At 39.9% G+C, this 26133-nt stretch overlaps 1 protein-coding gene across 4 annotated transcripts in view; it reads left to right on the top strand.

The window, feature by feature from the left end:
- The window catches only part of AIG1 (androgen induced 1), a 204988-nt gene that overhangs the window by 59747 nt on the left and 119108 nt on the right, over positions 1 to 26133 (top strand). For all 4 annotated transcript variants that reach the window (XM_026649779.2, XM_024220065.2, XM_024220057.2 and 1 more), the window contains exons 2-3: positions 6917 to 7072; positions 18406 to 18507. In XM_026649779.2, the coding sequence (XP_026505564.1) occupies positions 6917 to 7072; positions 18406 to 18507 (258 nt within the window). The remainder of the gene's footprint in view (positions 1 to 6916; positions 7073 to 18405; positions 18508 to 26133) is intronic.

The raw sequence follows: 26133 nt of genomic DNA, 5'->3' as shown, positions 1-26133 counted from the left end.
TCTGAAGGTGAGAGGTTGGAATGTGTGTGTCTGGGGGGAGTGATACAAGTAAAAATAATTGCAATGATTTCAGAATATGTAGTACTCTTCATTCTCAGCATCTGGTCAAATTCTTATTTATATTGCTGTGATATACTGTATTTTGTCCATTCCATCTCTTCATGTGCTGCGTAGTAGAAGATTCCAGGCTGTTAGCACTTCTGAACCAGATGGCATATACTTCTGTCATGTTGAGATCATGTTGGAAATGCCATCTATGTAAAACAGCTGAGACATAACACTTTGACATCAGGTTTTCAATAGTTACATAGCTGTTAGTTTTTATCAGTTACCATTAATTTTTGGCCATTAATTTTTTTCTTGAGTTTTATTTACAGATGAGAATGAGTATATTATATGCATTATTAAACCCCACCCCACCCCATCCCCCACACAAAAATACTGGATTTCTAAGGATTTTTGACAGTTTACCTAACTCAAGTCCTATCTATAGCATCAAAGAACTTTATATGGTTTTGAAAAAAATATTAACAATGTTATGGAAACTGCTTTTAAAACTACATGAGTACAACCACACAGCCTCTCTGGTAAGTGTGTCATAACATATCCAACATGGTTCTTGAGAGGTAGTGAACACTGGTAAGGCAGAATAGTGTTTCTGACTAAGGCCTGAATGCACAAAAGTAGGCACCTAACTCCTTACTTTAGGCATTTGGATCTGGTTTCAGCATCACTGCAATGCACAACCCCGACTTCCCCCACCAAATCCTGTAGGCACCGAAACTCACTTGGCACCTACGTTTTTGCAGTAAAAGTTTCCTTAGCGCCTGTGTTTCTGCCCTGGACATGTGCGTTGCTGCCTCATTTTAAGTGTCTGGACGCCTATCTCCTGCCTAAGCCACAGAGCAATTCACAACCTGGGGAAGACAGGCATTTGGCCGCCTAAGGCTCATGCAGGGCCTGATCCAATAGGCATGCTCGGAAGCCATTTACCAGATTGGGCCCCTCGGGTGAGCTCACACACAACAGTTGAGGGAGCGGGGAGGAGGAGAAGGACTTCCCTCAGAGCTTTTATCCTAGTAGTTAGGGCTAATCCACCTCCTGTGTCACCTCCTGGCATAAATACGTAGTTGGACCTATCAGTGGAGCCAGGTGATCCTCCAATCAGAGCTCCTGTGGGTGGTGCCTTGGCTGGGGATATAGTCCTAGTAGCTTCTCAGCCCACTGGGTTTCAGTAGGCATTGGGTGGAGGGCAAGATGCGGCAGCTGTGTGGGGGACAGCTCCCCCCTCCTGCCAGGCCTGGCTTCGAGACCCAAGACATCACACTGTTTTGTGTTGTAAAAGCACCTGCCACATTGTGGGACCTACTGAAAACAAAAAATAATAAATAATCCAAAACACCTCTTGGGACCTCCAGCCTGTGTGGAGGAGCATTGGCCCCATCCCCAAATGGGCTCTGCTTTAACATCGCAACATTAACTACTCGGCAGATGAACTAGAATGCTGCTGCTCTTTCATCTCTGGCTCTTAATTAACAAGGCTTCTTCCCCATTCCTTGCAGGTTAGAAGAAGGTGACTCCAAGTAATTTCCAATATTTTTTGTAAGTTTTTGAATCCCTATAAGTTTATTTAATTATATGTTGAGTGGTATTCTTCTTTTGTTTGAAAATTGAAAAAAACAACATCAAAGGTCAATGCCCAAGTTTGTCATCCAAGATGATGGCAAATGGGAGGAAAATGGCAACCTTCATGCCGTCCTCCCTGTTAAGGGCTTTGGCATGACTAATGCCATCAACATGGTGACCGAACACCGACCAATGGCCTCGTGGAAAAAGCAACTCAAGCAATATGGCCCTTTTAGGGCAAACACTGAAAGAGGAAACATAGGCTCATACCTACATGTATGGCAGTTCAAGAAGGCCTTTCTCCTGAAAAATTTAGCACTATTGAACTGTTGTTTGACATATATTTAAATAAAATTTTGTGAGTTCATGCTTACATTTTCATCATCATTTTCTTTCTTTTTAAGTTTTATTTAATTTCATATATTTATTGTCCAGGAACACCATGTATTTGTCTGTGCTGTCGTTCATGGTTCTAGTAGTCTCAGTACCATCCTGCAATATAGCACTCAAGCATGCATTCCCCAGTTTGTTTGCTCCCCAAGTTATCAAAGGGACAGAGATGGAAAATGAGCTGAGAAGAGTGCAACAATCATGTGGACATGGGAAATAGTGGAGGAGTCAGTAGCTGTGGAGAAGAAGGATCAATAGCTTGAGTTAGCCAAGAGTGGTAACAGCCCTAGCAAACAATTGCCACCCTAGGCTGCCTTCTGTAAACACAGAGCAGCCCGATGTCAAAACCACTTCATTACCCATGACTTACTTGAACGTGCTCAGGATTTTTGAACTTTGGAGGGTTTTGCTGTTCTAGTTCACATTCCCGTGTATATATAGATGCTAAAACAAGCATGGTCCCAATACACTGATTCCAATCAATCACACTTACAGTAGCCAAACAGACAAATAGTCTGGCCTAAATTACTTCAGTGTGTCTTAAATCACACTACCATGCTAACTGCTCAAGCATAATATATGTTCACAACACCAGATTATTTTACTGATCCATCATGTCAAAAGCCTGGAAGAATAAAAACAACAGTGCTAGGAGGTGACAAGGAGTGTAACAGATAATCTGAGGTAATAAATCATATTCTGTTTTTCTTTTCCCAAAGAAAAATCAGACCATGGATTTGGAAACTATAAAAAGTGTAATTTATGTGGACTGACAGATACCAGCAATTTTTGTTTTTGCATGCTGGTAGAGCTAAAAGTTGGTGTTATTGTTTCGGGCTGCTTGTTGTCTCAGAAGAGAGAGTAATTACAAATTCATATAAGGCTGCCTTCAAGGGACAACTTGTTCAGATACTGACAATATCTGGGAATTACTGATGGAATGCCTAAAAGTTTGGAGATATGAATTATATTCTCAGAACCGTGAACTATAGCCACATAATTATGAATCCCTCATGAATACATTCCCCTTCTTTTGCACTGGAAACTTATCTGTAAGTAAACTGGGAGGTAGTATTACATGAAAAGGTGTGTTAATTTTGTGCACAACCAGGGCCATCTCTGGAATGTATAAAGGCGATTTCATTCATTATGTCAATTCCTTGTTTTTGTTTCTTGATTACTACTGCATGATTGTTCTACATAATGGACCTGTATTTATTTCTTTTTGTAAATCTGTGCTCTCTTCAAACTTTGTTCATAGGCTACCAGTATCTCTTTCTACATGGATGAGACCCAGACTTGCAAATTAAAAAAAAAAAAAAGTTTGCCTGCATTTTGCAATTGTGACCGGGATCCTAGTGGGGAGCCTGCTGTGCTCACTCAGTTAGAGTGAACTGCAAAGAATGGGGCAGACAGTCCACATAAAGCTGGTGAATATTCCAATAAGATTTATCAAGCTGGCATAAAACAACATCTTTATTACCTCACTGGTTACTCAGAAGTCCAAACAGTACAGTTCCCTTAAAGTGATCCAGCCTCAGGCCTCCATCCAGGTACCTAAATCAAATATGATGATTTCTGAAAATCTTATTTCATCATATAAAAGAAAAGGTTCTACCAATGCCAAAGGATTGGACACATTACCTCCCAGATTGATGAATGTTTCAGATCTTACCCAAGTACACGCTACAGCCCGTTCTTATTAACTAAAGTAACATTTATTTAAAAAAAAAAAAAGAGAGCGAGAATATGGTTAAAAGATTAATATACATACAGACATGAGTTCAATTAATTGAGGTTCAGATTCATAGCATAGATGGTGAGCTTTGTAGTTGCAAAGAGTTCCTTCAGATATAGTTCATAGGTTATAGTCCAATGTCCAAATATCACATTCAGGGCGTATCAGCAGAACTGGGACCTCAGTCTTGCGACTCAAATTTCCACTGATGAATCCTAAGCAGATCTGAGATGATCAGGATCCAAGGGTCTTTTTATACAGTGTTCTAGCATCCACTTGACGACACAGTCCTGGTTAAACAATAGACTTTTGATGTAACCTTTTGCTTTCTAAACATCACCAGTAATTAGTTACACAAATTAACATAGGGCAATTTGCTTGTTCCTCCACCATTCACAGATTATTTGCTATACATTTCAAACAGAGATGAATACAGAGATATCACGTGTTTACAATTCATTTAAATGATAGGATGTTCTTTTGACCTCTGAATTATCAGAATACAACATAGACAGGGACTGCTGATTACATTGTCGACCCTACTCATACATATGTAAATACACAAAAACATAAACATTATCTCCCCACATGTCTTTTAAGAGTTATTTATTTTGCAGGTTGTTTAACCCTTTCTGGCCATGCGTCACAGCAATATTTAGATTAAGAGGGATGTTTTTGGTGGATTCCCACAATTTATTGCTTGATCTCCAGAAAAATAAAACATATGCTTCCTTTCCTGTAGTTTTGTGGCTGCTCCACTTAGCATTATGGCCAGGTTTTTGAAAGCTGGCTTCTGTTCTGAAAATGTCTTCTTTAATCTGTGATAACATCAAGGTATTTCAGTGGACATTGTTTAGGAAGAAATATGTCTTCCTTTGTTATGTATTTGTAACTTCTAAACTACTATAGACAATTTACACTGAAGGGAGCATAGGCCCTTAAAACTTGTTTCATAGCGTAACCCACTGGTCCGTGTGTGCCATGCATCTCCTGTGCCTGATCCCAGAGGATATTAATTGGTTATGTTCCCCACCTACAGAGATTGACACGCTAATTCATACTGTAGAGACTCATATTTTCAGCTCTGGAGGTCCCCAGTTCAATCCCCAATGTTGGACAAGAGGGCAGTTGTCAGTATAGCACTTCTTATGCATTGTATGTAGGGAAGAAAGTGAGTAGCTATATCTGTGTGTTATTTGTATGGGGGAGCTAGGGAAGTTTCCTCCCTAAACTCTGAAGTATTTATTCCTGGCTCTGTTCAGTAACTCTCTGTCAGGAAATGTATTTTTCCCTCCCGCCTTATGTTTTTCTGTAGTTTTCATTGTTAGTTGTTAAATTTATTGTTATACATTATCCCTCATACCACAACTTTGCAACCTATGGATAGCTTCCTTCCCTTCAGTATTTTCACAAATTCATCACTATACACTATAATAGCATTACATTTCCCCCATGTAACTTTGTCCTCATAGCAGAATAACTTAAAGAAGAAGCTCAGTTTATGATTGATTAGGAAACGTACAATTTCAGTTCCCTTTGGAAGTGTGGGTGTTTCAGGCTATGTTACTTTAGATAGATCTCATTTCAGGAAGTCATAGTTAGATTTGCAAACAACCTATTAGGTCACTCATCCAAACTCTGCCAGTGCAATATTGGTCCCTACAGTATATTCTTGAATGTTTTGTCCAATCTAACTTTGAATGACTCAAGCAATAAGGCTTCCACCACTTCCTCTGGGAGACTATTCCATGGTCTAATAGATTTCACTGTTAGGAAATATTTCCTGTCACTTGGCCTAAATTTTCTTATGCTCAAATTCATCTAGTTATTTGTAGTTATACTTCTCTAGACCTCCCTTAACGGGACCTTTTCCTTCCTTGATACTTATACCCTTGAGTAAATTGTAGATGGTTAGCCTATCTCTTTGGTCATCATTTGGCCAAGGTAAAGCACTTTTAGCTCTTATAATCTTTCTGTATAAGTAGGCCATCTGATTGGTGGGGGGATTATTTTTGATTAAATGCTGGTTTAAAAGAAGCAAAGAGGAAAAATGCATTAGCATCATGGGGTTTCGGGGACCCAAAATCTTATTTTTAGAATCAAAATGTTTAGGTTTTTTGAGTTTTATATAGAAGTGGAGAGTTTCCCCAAAGAACTTTTAAAAAAATTTCTAACTGTAACAACTTGTCATGTATCATGGCTGGCATCATCAGTGCATGTTTTGGAATGTTGCTTGATCTATGTTCTACACTAGTTTTTAAGGAAAATGTGTGCATCTACAGTATGTGGAGAGGGAGCTGTGGCAGCAGCAGGAACACAAGCTGTTCCTTTAGTGTGGTGATGACACAGGATGCTCAGTGGGCATTTGAAGGCCTGTTTGCTAATTTACAGCCAGTAGTGAAAAAATTGAGCTTCTGGCCTTCTGCAGCATCATCTCCAAACAGCTCAGGTAAGAGAGCCAGGTGGAGAAAAAATGGAGGGAAGGATTCTTGGGCTAGAAATCATTTTTTCTTGTTGAATCCTAACAGACCCCTTACTTGCAAATCAGTACCTCCAACCATTTAATCATTTATGTTGTATTTTTCTGAATTCCCTCTGTCTGGTATCATAGAGTCCAGAAATATATTGTTGTCTCACTTGTTATTTTGTTTTTGTTTTTTTCTTCCATATTACAAGTTCATATTTAGTATCATCCTTATAGGGTTTTCTAAGGTCTCTATTCTGTCAAGACTTGTGCACATATTTAATTATACTTTGCAGGATCTGGGCCTAAGTAATTTTTTCCCATTGAATATAATAATGCTTAGCTCTTACATAACACTGTATAAACATGAACTAATAATCCTCATATTAGAATCTCCTGTTGAGTAAATATTATTATCCACATTTTATGGACTGGTAACATTGAGAGGTTAAGTGACTTTCCCAAAGTGACATGAGTCGCTATCGGAGCTGAGATTTGACTTGAGGACTTCCTTGCTGAGTGTCCAGCACTATGCTCCATCTCTAGGGTCCTGATTCAGTGAAACACTTAAAAACACGTACTTAACTTTAAGAACGCACTTAAGTGCTTGGCTGAATCAGAGTCTTTATCTGTATCTCTATTGCATATGATGATTTGTGTATCTATAGTCTTCAAGATTGGATTTTATTTCCATGCAGGTTATCCAGGCTGTCTTTTTTGGGATCTGCGTATTGACCGATCTCTCCAGTCTTCTCACCAAAGGAAGTGACAGCCAAGAACAAGAAAGACAGTTAAAAAAGCTCATTTCCCTCCGTGACTGGATGATGGCTGTTTTAGCCTTTCCTGTTGGAGTTGTAAGTATGGTGCTAAGCAGTTAATTTCACTTCCACGCAGGTGCATCATTTAACTTGTTCATTGTTTCCTGACTGTAAAAATTGACATTCTTAGCAAAAAGGATAAATGACTATGAAAAAAGGGGAAAATGGGAGCACACTTTTGTCACAATTTAGTTATCCTGAAGATAACTTTCAGTTACTTTTTCATTTCATTTTAAAAAAATAATCCACTGTTGAGGCATCTGGATTCATGATATAAATAAAATGTACTAACACATTAGGACAGGTGTGGGCAAACTACGGCCCGTGAGCCGTTTTAAGCCAGCTTGCCAGCTCCTGCTGGGGAGCAGGGTCTGGGGGGAGCACTACGCGGCTCCTGGAAGCCACAGCATGGCCCCGCTCTGGGGCGCAGCTCCCAGAAGGCACGGCATGGCCCCGCTCCGGGGCGCAGGGTCGGGGGCCACACCATACGGCTCCCGGAAGCAGCCGCGTGGCCATGCTCCGAGGGTCGGGGGCCGCTCCGCGCATAGGAGCCGGAGAAGGGACATGCCGTTGCTTCCAGGAGTTGCTTGAGGTAAGCTCCACTCGGAGCCTGCACCCCTGAGCCTCTCCCTGTGCCCCAACCCCCTGCCCCAGCCCCGATCCCCCTCCCACTCTCCAAACCCCTCTATCCCAGCATGGAGCACCCTCCTGTGCCCCAAACCTCTCATCCACAGCCTCACCCCAGAGCCCGCACCCCCAGCTGGAACCTGCATCCCTTCCCGCACCCCTGCTCCAGCCCTGATCCCCCTCCAGCCCTCCAAACCCCTTGGTCCCAGCTCAGAGCACCCTCCTACACCTTAAACTCCTCATCCCCAGCCCCACCCCAGAGCCAGCACCCCCTCCCATACCCCAACCCCAATTTTGTGAGCATTCATGGCCCGCCATACAATTTCTATTCCCCAATGCGGCCCTCAGGCCAAAAAGTTTGCCCACCCCCTGCATTAGGGTCTTGATCCTGTAAGTCTTTGCAAGTGTGAGGTGAGTTGGCATGTAGACTGTTTGGGAGTCGAGCTGGATTCTTTCTATATCACACATCATCATCAGTGATAGAAGTTCTGCCTTCCATGGGTTTGCACAAGTGTAACTGACTGGAGTTTGCTAAACAATTCTGTTGATGATGCAAAAGATAATAGAATCTAGCGCTCTCCCTGTTAGCCCTGTTGGCTCTTCAGAGCTAAGAGGAGTAAAAACATGTTTTTGTCATTAAGGTGCACGAGTTCCTAAGAGGGAGCAGAATAAGAAGGCATTTATGAGTACTTTTCAGAGTAAAACTGCTCTTCTACTGCACTGAAATCAATGTGGCTTTTGCCATTGACTAGAGTGGAGCAGGACTGGGCACTTTAAGCCTGACGAAACTCAGATTGCCAGTGCTTTCCACCCAAAACTACAATTTGGCCCAGGTTTGTCCAAAACTTGGATCAGGTTAGCAAAAGGTTTGTGTACCTTATAATAAACACAGGCTGTAATGAAACTGGAAACCATGCCTCATTTTTTGTTTCATTATGAAAGTTTGCCAGTTCTAATTGCAACCTTGTGAACCACTGTTCTACTTGTATTGATGGATCTTCTAGTTAACTGTATGAGGTCTCATTGTTGACACTGTGTATAACAACTAGGCATCTATTGTAACTTTACAGTTAACGCACTAATTTAAAATATCGAATTTTATATACTTCTGCAGGCTTTGTTAAAATCCTTGGTGTGATATTTTAGAGTCCAGTCCATGAAGAAATACACAATGCTTGTGCAAGGTTATAAAATATAAAACACATGTACAGCATTGTACAGGTGTTCCCTTCCCAAAACACCCAGTTGGTAGCCTTAAATTACTTTACTTACTAGCCACTGCTAAGGGTAACTGCTGCTATTTATACTGGGTTAACTAGCTGCAATTTTTCTTCTATCACATAAGAAACACACAATAATAATTAATGTATTTTAAAAAAAATCTGGAAATAAACAGGCTTGCAAAATATCATTTTTTACAATTATATGTTGAGGAAGATTGGGAGTTATGTAGTCATCGTGACTGTGACTGATAACAGATGCTTTCCCTACTGTTGTTACTAGAAAAGAGCCCCTTAAGAACAGCACAACATTATTTTTAAGTTTTTAAGTGATTCTTTTTGGGGAAAAAACCCACAATATAAGCTTTTACGCACATCAAGAGACACATTCTCCTGCTTTTTTCTGGCTCTCTCGCCAGCTATTCAATATCCACAATGCCGCTTGTGATACTATGTTTCTCTCTCCTCTGTTTTAAAATTCTGCTGGCTTTTGTGTACTACTTCAGTACCTCCTCTCATCTTCCCAGCCTTGAAACTTTTTAAGACCATTTGAGGCCTCCTGTGAAGACATTAGCTACAACTTCTGTTGGCAATAGCAGCAGTTTCTAAGCATTCTGAGTTATATCTATTTTTTCTTTCAGGAGTTACTTGTTTTGCCATCTGTGAAAGAGGAGCTAGCAAGTATTGTAAGCACTCTCTAAATGAGATGTACAAATGAGCATTTTCTAAATTAACCAGTTCCTAGGGGATACACATTACACATGGGAACTAGCTAGGGTTAAAACACACACAAATTTTGTGTATTGTCAAAGGAAAACAAGAAAATAACTAGCTAAGTATATTGTAAAAATAGTCTGTCTCTCTCTCTTTTTTTTTTTTTTTTTTTTTTCCTAAAGGTGACCTCCAGATAGGGAACAAAATGTCTTTGCTGCATTTTTTGCTCTTAATTTTGCACAAAGAAAGCCTAAAAGGATTTTGTTGTTCCTCTCTCTCCTGGCTGCTGGGAGACAAACAGCAGAGCCTCCGAATGTAACACTGGCCTCAGCCGCTAGACTCAGACTTTACTTTTCTGAATGTCTGGTCCCTCACCAATCCAGGGTCCCTCCTAAAACCCAACTCTTTCTCCTGTTCATCAGTTACCACTCACTGTGGTATTAACCAGGAAGGAGAGGGATGGCAAAATATAGGGAGGCAGATTCTGGCACATTGTCTTGAGTGGGGCTACTTGTAGAATAAGATACTATGTAGTGTGATTACGGGTGTGCCCACAAGTAGCGTAGGTCTAATGCCACTATTGTTCTGCCAATATATATATATAAGAAAATATGCAGTGAGGTCTTTATATGTCAGAGGCTGTAGAGAAATTATTATACAACAGAGTGTCTGCAGAGAAAAATTAAAATTCCCTAACTTCCCCTATTCTCTCAACAGCTTCCTCCTTGCAGAAAGCAGTGTTGGAAAGCAGGTTTCCTTGACAAGCGCCCAAACAACTCTCTACAGGGCTTCTCAGTGGTTTACATTAGAGGCATGTAGGAATCCCAAAATAGAAAATTAAACAGATGTGAATAAAATGCTAATTAGGTTTCTGATTGAAACCAGAGTGGTCATGCTTAAAAACTTGTCAGTTGCCTTACACATCTAAATTAATGTTACATAAATATTTTGCATTATTCTGTGCTCTTTATACGGAATAATTCATATATTGGAGTAAAATTATTCAAGGTAGAATTGGAAAGTTTTTAAGTGCAATAACTGCAGTTCTGAGAATTATTCTAAATAATTGGCTCTCAGTTTCCAGCTTTCTAAAGTCTTCAAGATGGATTGTTCTGAAAAATAAATGAGAAAGCAGCTTTCCACTCCCAGGTCAAACAATGATGTGTTTAGGGGGGGAAAAACCCTAAAAAAATGCAGCTTTTTATTTATAGTGCCTCCTCATAAATAAGTATCACAGTTAAGCCACCTGGGAAGCCTGGTCAGCATCCTCCTTCCTCCCTACAAAACACAAAACCAACCACCACCACCCCCAAGTAAAACACAGCAACAACAGCAATGGAAACAATGGCCAGAAGATATGCAAAACCTTGCCTCTTTTGTGTTATGTTCTTTATTTCTCCAGCTGCTCAAATGAAACATGAGCTGTTTTAGGAGCATCAAAAAAAAAAAATACACACGAGCTTGTTAGATGGAACCAATAACCACCACTGACTACCTTGTTGTCCTTTTTAATAGGACTTTTAGTGATGGATTTTCTGTTTTTATTTAATGAAACCAGAAAATAATGGCCCAATTTTGCCGTTCTTACTCATGGTGAGTAGCAGCTTATTCCATGAATAGTCCCATTGGACAACATTCTGATACCTTTACTCCAGTTAAGTAGTACCTTATGGTACTATTCAGTGTGAATCAGAGTATAGGAACCTGATCCATTAAATTAATGGTACTGTTTGCATGCTAAAGTATTTCTCAAAAGACCTCATTCCTATTTATGCTAAATTCATTTTTCACCAACCTAGCAGTATAAAGTGGCCTTAAAGTGGCAGTAAATTACACTGCTAGAGCAGTATGAAGTAGCCTTAAGCTTAGTGGGACTATGAATGCATCTCAAAGCGAATAAGGGCATAAGTGTGGCAGAATCTGTACCAATGTTTTTAGTTTATCCCTCTTGTTTTCTGTTTGTTTGTCACAGATCACAAAGTCTGCCAAGTTTTTATGACTAATTCAGTGTTTTATGTAAACTGTATATGGCAATATCATTGTGTTTCTTGTCATTCATGTAGTAGAAGAAGGTGAATAGGCATTTCTAGATGATCAAAATTGTGCTTTTGTATTTTCAAGAGATCAGCCTCTTCCTGTGTATATAAAAATACCCTTTTCCCAAGTCCTTCCCATTTCGATAATTGTAAACAAACTTTCAAAGGTTTATCATTTATCTTTGGGTATGCTATAGTTGGCTTTAAAAAAAAAAAAATTCTTTTAGCCATACACACAACTGACCTATTGAGAATTTGCTGGAGGAACACTGAAAAGATCACTCCTGCACAAACCTAACTAGCAGTCATTCTGTCTTAGAAGCCATGCATGGAAGAGATCTGTAGGTCTTCCGGATGTTTTAAATCCTCTTCTCGTCTTCTAAGTCTAAGAAAATTACTGCAGATATTTGCCAGATGTCCCCATCTAACCCCTTCCCCACCACTAGCCTATAAATGACAGGAATTGCCACACTGGAACAGACCAATGTCCTAGTCTGATATTTTGCCATCAGGAGTGGCCAATGCCAAATGCTCCAGAGGTAAACTTAAAACTCTAATTGTGCAGTTCTATCCTGTGTAGGAAATTCCTTCCTGTAACAGGATGGCTTGCCTCTTATTGGCTGGAGGGCCTGGGGCTAGCTAACCCGGATTACTAAAGAGAGACACCTGGGTTGGATCAGGAAGTTCCCTGTAAAAAGCAGTGGGTGGCTGTAGTGAAAGGGGAAAGCTCAAAAAGCTATGACAGAGTTTGCAGAGAATGAGGAAAGGCTCCTACAGGGAAAACTCTGACACAAGGGGATTTGCCCCAGGCAAGGACATCTGGCAAAGATCCAGTCCAAGCAGGGGAGAGACTGCAAAGGCCTCAGGCAGGAAGGCCTAGGAGGAGTAAGAGAAACCTTGTGTTATGTGGACTTATGAATGGACTTTATTTGAGATTTTGTGTTTTATTGCAATTTATAAACCCAAACTTCAAGGACGTGTATTTAGGACCAAGAAAATGCCTGAAGTGAAATTTTATTTGAACTGTCCTAGAGGAAAAACTGAGGTAGGCTGCCTGTAGTGTGACCCTGGGCCGTGAGGGGGCGAACAGGAGGTGGCTGGCCCACTGACTTCCCAATTCCTCAGTTCCTGCCCTTCATGACTTTCTTGATAGGCCTTTATCAAATGCATTTGGGTTGAGTGTCAACTGGTGTAAATAGGTGTAGCTCCATGGAAGTAGCTCCATGGAAATGCTATGCTACTTTACATCAGCTGGGGATTGCCATAATGAAATTTCACATTTATATAGTGCCTTTTGTCCTGGAGGATCCCAAAGATCCTCACAAACCATACACATATAGCACCAATTTACTACAGCCACCTTGGAGAGGTAGCCAGAAAGCTTACATCAAACTGCACAACAACGTGTGGAGAAGAAATTTTGCCCAAGGTTACAGGAGAAAATCTTTATTCTTGCAAAAAGCACCAGAGGGTCTTTTTGTCCATGCGGAACAAATAAAGCATCCAGTTTTCCCTAGAAATCACCCAGGAAATGAGTGAAACTTACTTGTACAGGTTATTCAGAATCAAAAATACACAGTAAAAAAAATTATATTGTGTTCATTATTCATTTATATGGTAGTTTTTTCGGTTATGTGCACATAAACAGCAAATTACACAGTTTTGGCCTCCCTCTGTCAGTTTGTCTTTGTTTCAATCTCTTTTGTTTTACTAATGCCCTTGGTGACTCAAAAGGAGAAATAACAAACAGTTTCCTGATTCACGCTTTAAAATTTCCCCCTCAGTAGTATCTTGTGTTCTTTCTGTGTTACTTTCTGAAGCTTTAAAGCTGAGGGGGAAATTGATTGATGGTTTTTTTCTGAAGTGGAAGAAGGAAATTGTTTCTTGGGCCTTAGTAACACTTTTGCCGCTGCTGTGTATTGTTTAGTGATATTGAGTTGCATATTACAAATCAGTTACTCCTTCTCAGAGAACCCAAGGCCCACTTGAAAAACTGAAGTGCCCACTTGTCTAGAGTGTACGTAGAATACAATGAGTAGCAAAGAAGGGTCCTTCTTGTGAATTTTATGTGCTATTTAACTTTCTACTGACTGTCCGAGTGGTATTGTCTGCAGAAGGGGAGAGAAGGCATTAACATAGGCAATGATTTTGCCATTCTTACTCGTGATGCAGCTCCGTTCTCCACAAGTAATCTCTTACTGTTGCACAAAAATAAAGGTGGCAGACTCAAATTGGCAGGAAGCTTAAGGGGCATAGGCTAAAATGCAGCCATGTGACTGTGACAAATATGGCAATTTCCTGCAATATCCCTGAGAAGTCTTACTGAATTAAGTTTAAGTAGCTTTGCAGTCCATTGTATTAAAAATGCAAAATTTATGTATCATTGTGGGATTATATGTAACTTCACTGGGGGGGTGGAGATGTGAGCAATGTGTTAAGCTTCAAAGGCCCATTTTAAACAATGTGTCAGACAAGAAGGAACCTTTACCACAAACAAAGCTGACTGGATTTCCTAGGAAATACTTGGAAGGAAGTAAAATCCCACCTCCAGACCCAATCATTTGAAGGGGTAGGGTAGGGTTACCAGATAGCAACTGTGAAAAAACGGGACAGGGGGTGGGGGGTAATAGGCGCCTATATAAGAAAAAGTCCCAAAAAACGGGACTGTCCCTTTAAACATGGGACATATGGTCACCCTACCTATGGGGAAACCCATTGTCTGCTGATTACCTGTTACCAGAATCTGAAGATCAGAGCCCTGAGTTGCATAAAGGAGGGACTCTAAGATTCATGGGGGTGTCAGAGCTAACAGCTGTTATGAACTTGTAACCACAGAAAAACCCCTTGGTGGGGTTTGAAGGGCTGATCACCTGCGAGAGCCCTTGTTGGAGTTGGGGGAGATCTGGTAAGCTCATTAGCATGTGTTTAGGTTCTCTTATTGTTTTAAATATATGTTTTCTCTGTAATGCTCTTACTTTAAGAATAAATGTATTTGTTTAGAAAGGACTGTGTGATAACTTACAGCTTCAGGGAATTATACTATTTATAACCTCTGAGGAGAAAGCAAAGTAGGCCTGCTTAGGCAGTCTGCATCGCTGGGGAACTCTCAGTGTAGGTAGGAAACTGTGCAGTCTGAAGAAAGAAGAAAAAAAAAACTGGTCAGGAGGGAGAGAGACTTGGGTCTCTGTCCAAGAGAGGTGGTGGCAGAGGAACCAGAAGCCTAGAGTACGAGTGCCCTTGCTGGCCCACAGAGAGGGAATACAGGTGCAATTGCTCTGAACTGTGACAGTGACACCCTCATAGAGGCAGATTCTCTGCAGTGTTAGCATCTGCTTTGTGCAGCGGAGTTGGGGAAAGGGAGAGAGCATCCCAGGGAGCTGATTATAGCTGCCTGGCTCTTTGCTACAACCTTGAGGCAGAGAAACTTGGGAGCAGCTCTGATTTGCACCAGTTGGCCTTGGTATCCTAGGAATAACATGGAAGCTGGGGATTGCTGACGTGCATGGTGCTCTAGGCACTGCTTCTTCCCACTCCCATCGAGCCCCTTCTGGCTCCTGAGATACTCCCTTTGCAAGGGGCTGCAAGGAGGGAGGTGTAGAAGCAAGTTCCAATGTCTCTTTGCCTACTGGGGGGTCCCATGCCAGGGGTATCCCCAGCAGGGAAAGTGAAGGAGGTTTCTGAGGTTTGTGCCATTCTGCCTCAGCTATATAAGGGAGCATACAAACTGCTATGCCTCAAACTCTCCCGCCCCCCATGCGTGGCCAGTCCACTGTGTTGGCCAGTATATAAGCAGGGGCGAGCCATGGCTCCACCTGCTCCCTGTCTCTCCCTTCCCCATTCCGGTGAATTGTTCCTTAGGGGGAGAGAGGGGAGAAGCGACTCAGTATCACTACCTGTGCTGCCCCAGTTGGGCAGGGGTTGCAACACATGTAAATGGGGAGCTCATTTTCCCCTTCCCCCTCACTGAACAGCCACATGAAACCTAGCTGAGTGTAGCCCAAATTAAATTACACTAATACCGATATAAACATTCTGATATTGAAGAGAATTTTAAACCTATTTAGAACTATCAAACAATTGCTTATTAATCAAAGCAAGACACAAGGGTGGCTAGGAAGCTATGTAAAATGTCCTAGAAATGAGATTTTTCTGTTGTCCATATTAATTCATAAAAAAAAGTTGGGGTCAACCACTTAGAGACATTGACCAACCAATGTGAGAAGTATTCCTCCAATTAAAGAGACTTAGGTCAGTGTGGCAGCCCTGAGTCCGAATGTCCTTCTCTTTGTTGGTTTACGTTAGAACTGTAATGTTTTATTTTTTGTGTCTTTCCTTATGTCTGCCTGTGGTGGTGCTTTGCTAAGCAGCATTTACCGTCTGTAGCTCCAGATGGTTGCAACCAGCTATGTTGATCTAATTCTATCCATTGGCTGACTTTGGTTAAGAGACAGATGGTTCCTCCTCTCTCTTCTTACCTTTACCTCATTTTCCTATCATTTTACTTTGCCCCATGCAAAAATCCCAGACCCAAGTGTTTGCCAGTTTAGCTGGATTCATTCTAATATGTTTCAGCTTTACCCTTGGTGCCACTGCTTGATGTCGGATTTTCTCCATACAGAGTGCTTTTGAGCCTGGTTTTCATGCTACGTATGTTTTGATATCCCAATTGGTCTTAATATATTCTCAGTGACCCACTGCAATACAACATGACTTCAAGGAAGTCAAAAAAATTGGGAAACTTTGCCTTATTTCCCTGTTGTTCAGCTGTTCATATTTTGGCAGTTAAGTGTCAATAGGTGTGTAAAAAGCTCTGTGATGCCAATACCAATACTGGCACAGAGGAGAGACTTCTTGAAGAGCACTTTACACTTTCAGTATTATGCAGGCTGTCCATCATAACTTATGTTTTTCCTGGCGCCTACACACAAGTTGAAGGGTCCAAACTTATTTTGAGCACCGAAAGCCATCATAACAGATGGGAAAGTGTGCTGGAAACTAAGGAACTATGTATTGTATGTGCACTGAAGGAACAATTTACCAGTCTAGATCATCCAAATGTCTGTCTTCCTTAAGCGTACATATCTGTGGTTAGGACGAGGTGCCACTGGTAATCTGTAACCTAAATTTTAACATCCCAAAGCTAGAAGCATATGAAGTGAATTATGCTCATCCCATCCACATCCACCGATAATTTGCTGACCTTGAAACACCCTTGCCCCCATAAATCCCGCATTCCTTGTTCCCACTCCTTATTCCCCAAAAACCATTCCTCACCCAGCACAATTGGACACATTCCCATTGAATTCAGTGAGAGCTGCACCTGCTTGCTGTAGGGCTAAATTTGGTCTAATCTCTTCTGCACAGAGATCCTCTAATCTCTCCTGAAACTTACCAGTGAAAGATTCCTGAACCTGTTGTCAGTTTTTTCTGTAGCAAGTGATAGCCCTTTTATCCCTACAGGACTGTGAACATAGTTTGAACTGAACTCAAATTAAAAAGAAAATAGTGTTATGTACAAAGAATTTAGTCCTATGTTTTCTTTCCAACATTCAGGGTTTTATTAAGTTAATCTAACACTAATATTTCTATATCGTTTTTACTTTATTTTAGATAGACTGCATTTTCAGGAAGGGACAATACAAATTTTAAAAGCAAGGAGACCTTAAGAGGTTCATAATATAGACAAAGCTTCGATGGAAGCATAACCTACTTTTGTGGTGTGAGCCAACAGTGAAATCTCCATGGCTGACAATGGCATGTTCAGAACAGTCTGAATCAGGGGCAGCACTGTTAAATAGTAGAAAAAGAAAATGGAGCTAAATTAATGGTGAGCAAACCTCAAAAAATTTAGCAGTTCCAAACTTCTAATACTTATTGCTTTCAGTTAGGATAAAAATATTATGAGAAAAGCCTTTCAGTATTTCTACTTCCATAGTCTTGGACAGAAAGAGAAAATGCAGAGGTGGGTCAAAATAAAAAATGTTAAGGAAAGAAGTTCTCAGCTTTTTTGAACTTCAAAAGAAGTTAAAAGGTTTTATGCAAGCTTTAGCTAAAGGTTTAAGCTAGTTTTTATTTTATTCAAACTCATTCTTCCATCCTCAGGTTAGAGAGAGAGAGAGGGGAGAATGAATGCTCACTCTTTGGGCGTCTAGTAAGTTGTCTCTTTGACAAGAGCCAAGATGAGTTTCATATGGACAAGTGAGTAGGATGTTGGAAACCGGTTTTTTTTCTTTTGGACCTCTGTGCATAAATTCTGTGAATAATGCTTCAAGAGTTAGATTTATTTTTTGGTTAATGTATTTGGTTGCCGAAATGGGACTTAAGAAGTGGTGGCCTTCTATTCAAGGGTGAATTTCACCCCATATGAACAGAGCCTTAATACTCTTTATGTTGGTATATGCTGTATACCATGTGAGATTTCACATTGTTTTCTGTGCTGTTAGTGGTAAAACATTATTAATATACCACATCTACTACTAAAATATAGTACTCAATTGTAAATTGGCCCCAAATATGTAACTAAAAGTTATTTTTCCAGTCTAAATGTCAGAAACAGAAAAGAAAAATCATAACTTTTGAGAATGTAAAGAATACTCTAGACCACACTGATAAAAAGGAAGACTGGGTTTATGAGCAATAATGTCTGTCTGTCTGTCTGTCAATCTTTAGCTTCTAACTTGTAGAGATATGAATAACTAAAATGAAAAAGGGCAGTGAAATCAGATAATTGACCATAAGCATTTTTTAAATTGTATTTTCTTTCCCTCCTCAGTTTGTTGTGACAATGTTTTGGAGCCTCTATATTTATGACAGAGAAGTGGTTTACCCAAAGCTTCTTGATAATTTTATACCATCTTGGCTGAATCATGGAATGGTGAGTATAGTAACCCATGCACTTTCTTGTGTAACCAAAGCTGTTAAGAGACTGGTTTCACCATGTAATGGTTCATGCATGTCTTGTACTAATGTCTGTAAAATTCTGATGAAAGAGCACATGATAAGGAAGGAAGTTGAGCAAATATAAAATCTGTACATACTTTAGTCCCTTATTCTACACTCAGAATGGACTCCTGCATCTGCCTGAAACCTCCACACAGAAGTCAATGAACCTGGAGGCCAGAACTGGTATAAGTCAGCATAGTTTATGGCACTAAGCAGATTTATACTAGCTGAGAATATTGCCCTTACTGGTCAAAGCATATGATTATTAGGCCTATTGAAGGAATCAGTATGATTATATCATTGTAATTTGTGATGAAACCTGTTTTAACAAAATGCTGGAAAATGAGAGAAGCATGTTCAAGAAATTAAATTAATTTCCGTAGGCCATACCGTATCCTTGTGTATGGTTAAAAAACAAACAAAAGTGCTAGCTACCTAAGTATGCCAAAACTGTGTAGCAGAACCAATGTTAGATTATCCTTTTGAAAATGTGGACGTGTGTGTGGTTTTTAAAAAAATGCTATTGGAGAAAAAATGGTGTATCTGCCACAGTACAAGGGGCATATCTTTGTCCCACCCCCTTTGCAAGAGACAGTGATATGCCTCTGAAACAGTAGGATATTCTTGCTAGCCTTCAACTAATGTGGCATTTTGTGGATGAGGTAAAGCATTTGATTAAGAGCCCACTTTGTTACCAGGCGCTTACTGCAGTACATGCCATACTGAACTCACAGATTTCATGTTTGTTTCACACATCTTGTCTGACTGGGCCTGTGTGAGATATTTTATGATACCTTTCTGTTGGCATCAGAGCATGGCAAACCATTTGGCACTGTTAATCTGTAGCTACAGCAGAGGCCATCCTTCAAGGAGTATGCACCACATGGCCAGATCAGATCAGAACTGCTCACAAATGTCGATCTTGATTAATTGTCTCACGTTCCAGGGGTGTACGCAAACTGGCTGTAGTTATTTATTGTTTCCCTGTGTATAGGAAGCAGCCTGGGAATCACTACTGCTAAACAGAGCTGTAACTTCTGCCAGATACTTTGCCATGTTATATGCTGGTTTTAGAGGGAATGATATATTGTAACATGCTCTCTTGTTGGTGGATCTTCCCGTGTCTGTTCAGACCTCCCCCTGTCAGTTCTGAAGTCATCCACTAAGCACTCACAAAGGCTGCCAAGCTGTACATACATTCATATTTTCCACACAGCATCATGCCAACTCTGAGGACATTCCTCCCAGGTGACATTCTGCATACTGAAAATGCCTCACTTCATGGACCTGCATTGTAAAGCAGATGATAATGTATGGCCCTGTGTATTCAGGAAGTCTCATCATCCAGAGCACAAACCTAAAGGGCAATTCAAGCCCATGTTGTTCTGAAGAAATGTAGATTTGCTGAAACATTTGAAAAGAGGTTTTGTTTAAAATCTTTGCACATTGTAGCATTTGCTGAAATGAACTGCATGCAAACGTCTGGGACGTTTTTTATTTTCAACTTTAAGTATTGTAGAAGGCACTTTTGAACGTCTTTTGTGAATGAATTGTTTGCCTTGTCAGTCTCTATTTATCCAAGTGTTACTTTGGCTGGGTCACAAGGGAGGCTTCTTGCTGTTGGGCTTTTCACCATCTTTTAATCTAATTTTATCTGATGTTTTACCCATCATATTATCTTCACCAGCTTTCATTCTAATTCATTCTGATGAGTTGCCTATCAGAATATGAGGTTTGGGGGATTTTCCTCTGGAGAGAAATATCTTCTGCTCTTAAAGTACCCTCAGTGTATTAGCACTTTATTTATGAGCAGGCCTATTGTTTTGACATGGGAGGTTTTAGGAAGTGTCATGGAGGTGTTTTTGGTGAAAAGGGCAGAAGTCATGGCAATATAGTTTAGAAAAGTCAAAAGTTAGAGGCATTATTTTGTACCCAAATTAAGTTTATTCTCCCAATTTTTAGTACATTTTGATAACTTTTGAAGACAAGAGTTGCTTTATTGGAGCCACGCTTTATAAACCAAAGCCCGTAGAGAAGACTTACAACCCCCAAAGGAATTAAATCTGTCAGTGAAAGTCCAATAGAGAGCAGTTGATGAGTTCCTGCTCTCTATTGGCCTCCCATTCAACCCAGTGGCACAGCACTCAATGCTCAACAGCTGCCTCAAGTGTTAACAACTACAGCTGGTTGGGAAATGCTATGAAACTAAACCGTTTGCAGTTTGGGGGTGGCGGTTTGTCTTAAAATGAGAGAGTTTCAATCAAAATGAAAATTTTCCACATAGACAAAAAATTGTTTTGGTTGAAAAGCCATTTTTGTTGTTGTTTTGACAATATTCTGACAACTCTACTTAACTCCCAGTTAACAGCCTATCAACCCACCCTTCAACTTGCAAAAATTCCTTAGTGGGAAAAGTTATGGATATGTTTGTTTGTTTTTTTAAACAGGAGCAATCATGAAATCTATGGTTACCTTGGTAATCACATAGGGAATCAACCCTGATTAATTATGATCAGTTGTAGCATGGGCATATATCCAAATATTTGAGGATATTCTTATTTTAGATCCTAATTAGAGGAAGCTGGGGGTTCTTCCTTGGTGCAGCCCTACAGAGGGAACAGGAATTGATCACTGCTCCTTCTTATGCTAGTCCTACCTGGGGTTTTTAGCCAGACAGAAATAACTGCATGTAGAGCAGCTGAAGGAGGGCCTGTTGATGCCTTCTGACAACAATAAAATGCATCTATAATTTATTATGGAGCGGTGGTAGCAGAGCCTAAGATAAGATTGGAGCTTTCATCTTCTTATAAGCCTAATTTTTCATTCTCTTTGTATCTTCCCCAAAAATAAACTGATCCCCCTGACATTTTTTGGGCAGCCCCCCCTCACAGAGTAGTGTTAGTTTCTTTCCCCCCCCCCCCCCCCCGGGAATATTACCAAATATCAGAATAGGAATAGTATTTTGCAAATGTACCCGTCTTTCAAATTGTAAACATTTTCCTGACTGGCTTGGCCTACAGACTCTCCATTTGTTTTGTTTCCCTTTGTCTTGCTGAGACTGTTAAGGCTTTTTGGGGGTGGGGGAGGGTTAAGGGGTGAGTGAGGGTGAGCGGTGACAGACCCAATGGGGAAGAATTACAAAAATATGTAACAAATAGCTTCATAATAAAATAAACAGCACAGCAGGATAGACAGAAAACAGGTTAAGAAAGAGCCTATTAAAGCAGGGATAGAAGTTGAAACCTTGGGGAAGGCCTTGAGAGGAAGGAGGAGTGTTTTCTCTGTCCAAGTCCAGGCCAGAGGAACTGGAAACTGATGGTATTGCTCAGTGGTGCTGGAACAATTTTATAGTGGGGATGCTGAAGATGGAAACCATGTATTTGGGTTGTTATTACCACTTCAAGCCGGGGGTGCAGTAGCACTCCCAGCACCCCAAGTTCCAGCACCGATGGTATTGCTATACTGCTTAAAGAGACTTCGTAAGTGAGAGATAGTTTGCTCTTTCACTATCATTTGTTTTGCTCTTTTTTTTGAATTTTTGGAACCAGTCTGAAGAGAGCCTGAGTCCTGACTCTGTGCATTGGGTCAGGAAGAAATGCTCTGTGTAGATCTGTGTGGGCTTCAAAGTGTTAGGTTACAATATTTTGTTTCTCTCCTCCTTACCCTCCCTCCCCATTTTCCTGTTATCTTCAGCCACAACGTGTCTCAGCCATACAGAGTGATTTTCATGTGTACACAATGCAGTCTAGCTAACACTGTTTCTGAACAACAATTCTTCACCCTTTAAAGAAAACAAATGTTAGACTGTCTAGAAATGAATGTTTACGAGAAACACCCAATAAATATCCCACTGTTAAATAATCATCAGTCACCCACCCAACCTCATTGTTGTCCCTGAAATTTGCTGTAATCAAAGTAACAAATTACTAGAAGATTATAATATTGCCTATTCTGTCAAGGGATTTAAATTTCTCATTTACTTTAACACTTAACATATATAACACCTTTACTCTCTGCAAAGAAAATCTAGATGTGTTATATGGTACAGAATATAATTAATACATATAAACTTGCAAGGCTATGTACTCTATGCTTATATAAGTCCACAACATCATACACTGATTAACAGCAGCTAGTTCACTCACTCATAACAAATATTCTTCTATTCCACCAACACATCACATTATTAGAACTTGTATAGAATCAGACATAATTTAATGTAACCTGGGACTGTATTTCTTTAAAAAAAAATACAAACATCTAATAAGCAATATATAAAATCATATATATCCAGCAGCATATTTCCATTGCAGAACAGAGCAAGGGAACAAAATTAAGTCTGGGTAGGCAGAAGTGAAGTGCAGTGATAATGAATGATGAAGGATTTACATGGAGACCCTATTCATTGTGTCCAAATGTTTGGGTTTTGAAAGATGAAGAATTTTTTAAAGGGAAGTGTAATCAACTACTGTTAGATATTAGCTAGACTCCACTGAAACACACTTAACATTAACCTGTTTTTAACAATTTATTTTTTAATAAAATATGGTATTTCAGGACACTTTACACTTAAATATTATTCAAAATAACTATATTTTTAAGAGAAGACAAGGTAAGTGAGATCTTTTATTGGACCAATTTCTGTTGATGGAGTGGACAAATACATTTTAAGAACAATTGAAAACAATGGCAATATAATGTTTCTTTAATTAATTTTTAAAGCTGTACTAAACTGGCACTGTGAATTAAAACAGGAAGAAATAGTAACTGGACCATATTTGGTTGCCTGGGGGAGGGATAGCTCAGTGGTTTGAACATTGGCCTGCTAAACCCACATTTGTGAGTTCAATCCTTGAGGGGGCCACTTAGGGATCTGGGGCAAAAATCAGTACTTGGTCCTGCTATTGAAGGCAGGGGGCTGGACTCGATGACCTTTCAGGGTCCCTTCCAGTTCTATGAGATAGGTATATCTCCATATATTATATTAAATATCTCTGTTATCCATGCTAGTTGACATATTTAGTACAGTATTTGATTTGCTCATGTCTAAACAGTAATAATCATTATATTGATGCTTACATCACATACTATGGTAAAGAGGACAGAGTACCTAGATTGAATACGGTATGTATGATTTTTGTTATACACAGAAATTTGTGTAAGACAAAACAAAGAACTAACATGAAATAGTGATCTCACTGAAGTCAATACCATTGACTTTAGCAGGCCAGGATTTGACCTGTTTCATTTAGTGAAGTGAATGCCACCCCTAAATAACTCAGGTTGAGTATATAGTTGTGTAAACCACAGGCTACATTTTCATTTTATACTGAGCAGATTATCTGAGAACAATGTGATTACATCAAGCAATACCTGTTTATAAATCGCTAACCAAGTGAGCTTATTTCCTCTATTTATCAAATGTTTTGTAATTTTAGCAGACTGCACGACTGAACGCAGCCTTGCTAGTTTGTTTAAATTAGTTCTAAAACTGAATCCCTTCATCAGACAAGTTGTTATTCAAGTCTTTGCTGTAGGGTCCTTCGCTCTGGATATACTTTCTATTTTTTCTCTTACATCACCAAAGATGCATATTGTTTTAAAAGTGCTTCAACCTCATGACTCTCGCTATGTCATTGCTCAGTTCTGTGAGCCCACTTTGTAATAACTCGCTTTCAGACTTGATCTCCAGTAATCTTAAGTATTGTTAATCAAAAAATAAGCTTTAGTTATTTTAAACTGTTGTGTTGTGTCATTCGTGCTGGGTAAAATTTGTGTCATATTGTGGCTACGTGTCAGCGGTGGATGAAGTGACACATATATATTGTATATTTCTAGGACTTGTCTTCACGGCATACATTCTTAGCTTGAGTTTTAACTCTAGGTTTGTCCCTAACTCAACTCCCATCCACACACACAAACATCTAGCTCAAGTTAACATCTAGCTAGGTCCTTTAAACTAGAGCTGGCTGGGATGGGAGGGGCAAAGCTTGAATGCTGCTGTAGCTTGAGCTAGTAATGCAGTGATGATGCAGCAGTTCAAGTTACAAGTCATCAAATGCTAATCCAATCACTCTGCTAATCCAATTATGCCATGTAGCTCCACTGTTGTTTTGCAGTGTCCTTACTCTCCTTCTGCTCTCACTTGAGCTACTTCAGGTGAAGTAATTCAAGTGTTCTAACTCAAGCTCACTGTTGCAGTGAAAACAAACTCTTAGGTCTGGTCTACACTTTCAAATCAGACCAACCTAGTAATGCAACTGGACTGTGAAAAATGTCATGCCCTGTATGATGTAGTTAGGTCAACCTAACTCCCAGTATAGATGCAACTATGTTGATGGAAGAATTCTTACTACTGCCTCTTGGAGGGTTGTATTAACTACATTGACGGAAATACCACTTTCATTGCTGTAAGAAGCTTCTACACTGTGGCACTATAACAGTACAACTACCAGCTATGCTGCTGTAGCGTAGACATCCCTTAAACATTGAGTCTCATTCTGACAGGTTCTAAGGAGGTGTAAAATGTCCTCAACTCTCATTGGCTTCATTTAGAGCTGACGACACTCAGTACCTTGCAGTTTGCACCTACCACATGTACAACACACGCTCTAATTATAATAATGCAGTACTTTACACTTACACAGTAACATGTGAGCAGGCCTGCATATAGAATTTATCCAAGTTATCACATGGCTTGAACAAGAACCCTTGTTTATTTCTAACTGAGAACATCCAGATTCTTAAAATAATGTGTTTTATTTATATATATGTATGTGTGTGTGTGTGTGTGTGTGTGTGTGTGTGTGTGTATGTATGTATATATATATATATAATATATATATAACACACACACAAATATTTTCTAGGAATCTGGGATGTTTTCAGTTACGTGTGTGTGCGTGTGTATATAATTTGTGGCAAGGAAGATAACACAGAGTAGTAAAATTTATTACTGAAGTGTTTAATGGGTTCAAAGATCAGAAATGATGAGCTATCTCAATATGAAAATACAGAGGCGAGAATCTTGTGGGAAATATGGGCTGCCTTTACAGTGCTGGAAAGTTGATTATTGTATGGAGCATGTGCCAGTGTAGTTTTTAATGTGATATTTTCCCTTTTTATGCTGCTTATTCTTTGATGATGTTTACTGAAAACAAAAGGATTACTAGAAAGACCTCTTAGCTCCCTTTGGTTTAAGTGAAAGCATACATGCCAAAAAGGGACATGTAGGAGACATGGAAATGAATTATGGAGCGGAGCATGTCCAAATGATACATTTCCAGCCTCTCTTACAGATTCTCTCTCCTCTTCATTATTGTCAGCTCACATTAAAGATTCATACAATTGAAGAGCGGGATGGATCCAGTGCTGTGATGTGTCCTGTTATTACTTTTTGTAACAAACACATCTTACAGATCTAGTGAATCTGGAGAAGCAGAGGACTAATGCCAGAAGAAAGCACTGATACTCAATTTTCTTTTTGATTCAAGAATGATTCAGGCCAATGCAGAAATAGGGAAGCCACATGAAAGATGCTTTGGATCAAAGCTCATAG

This window comes from Terrapene carolina, unplaced genomic scaffold (assembly GCF_002925995.2).
Source record: "Terrapene carolina triunguis isolate 2854851 unplaced genomic scaffold, T_m_triunguis-2.0 Scaffold85, whole genome shotgun sequence".
NCBI classification, from domain to species: Eukaryota; Metazoa; Chordata; order Testudines; family Emydidae; genus Terrapene; species Terrapene triunguis.
The sequence above is the reverse complement of the archived record's forward strand: the minus strand, read 5'-3'. Positions and strand labels throughout refer to the sequence as shown.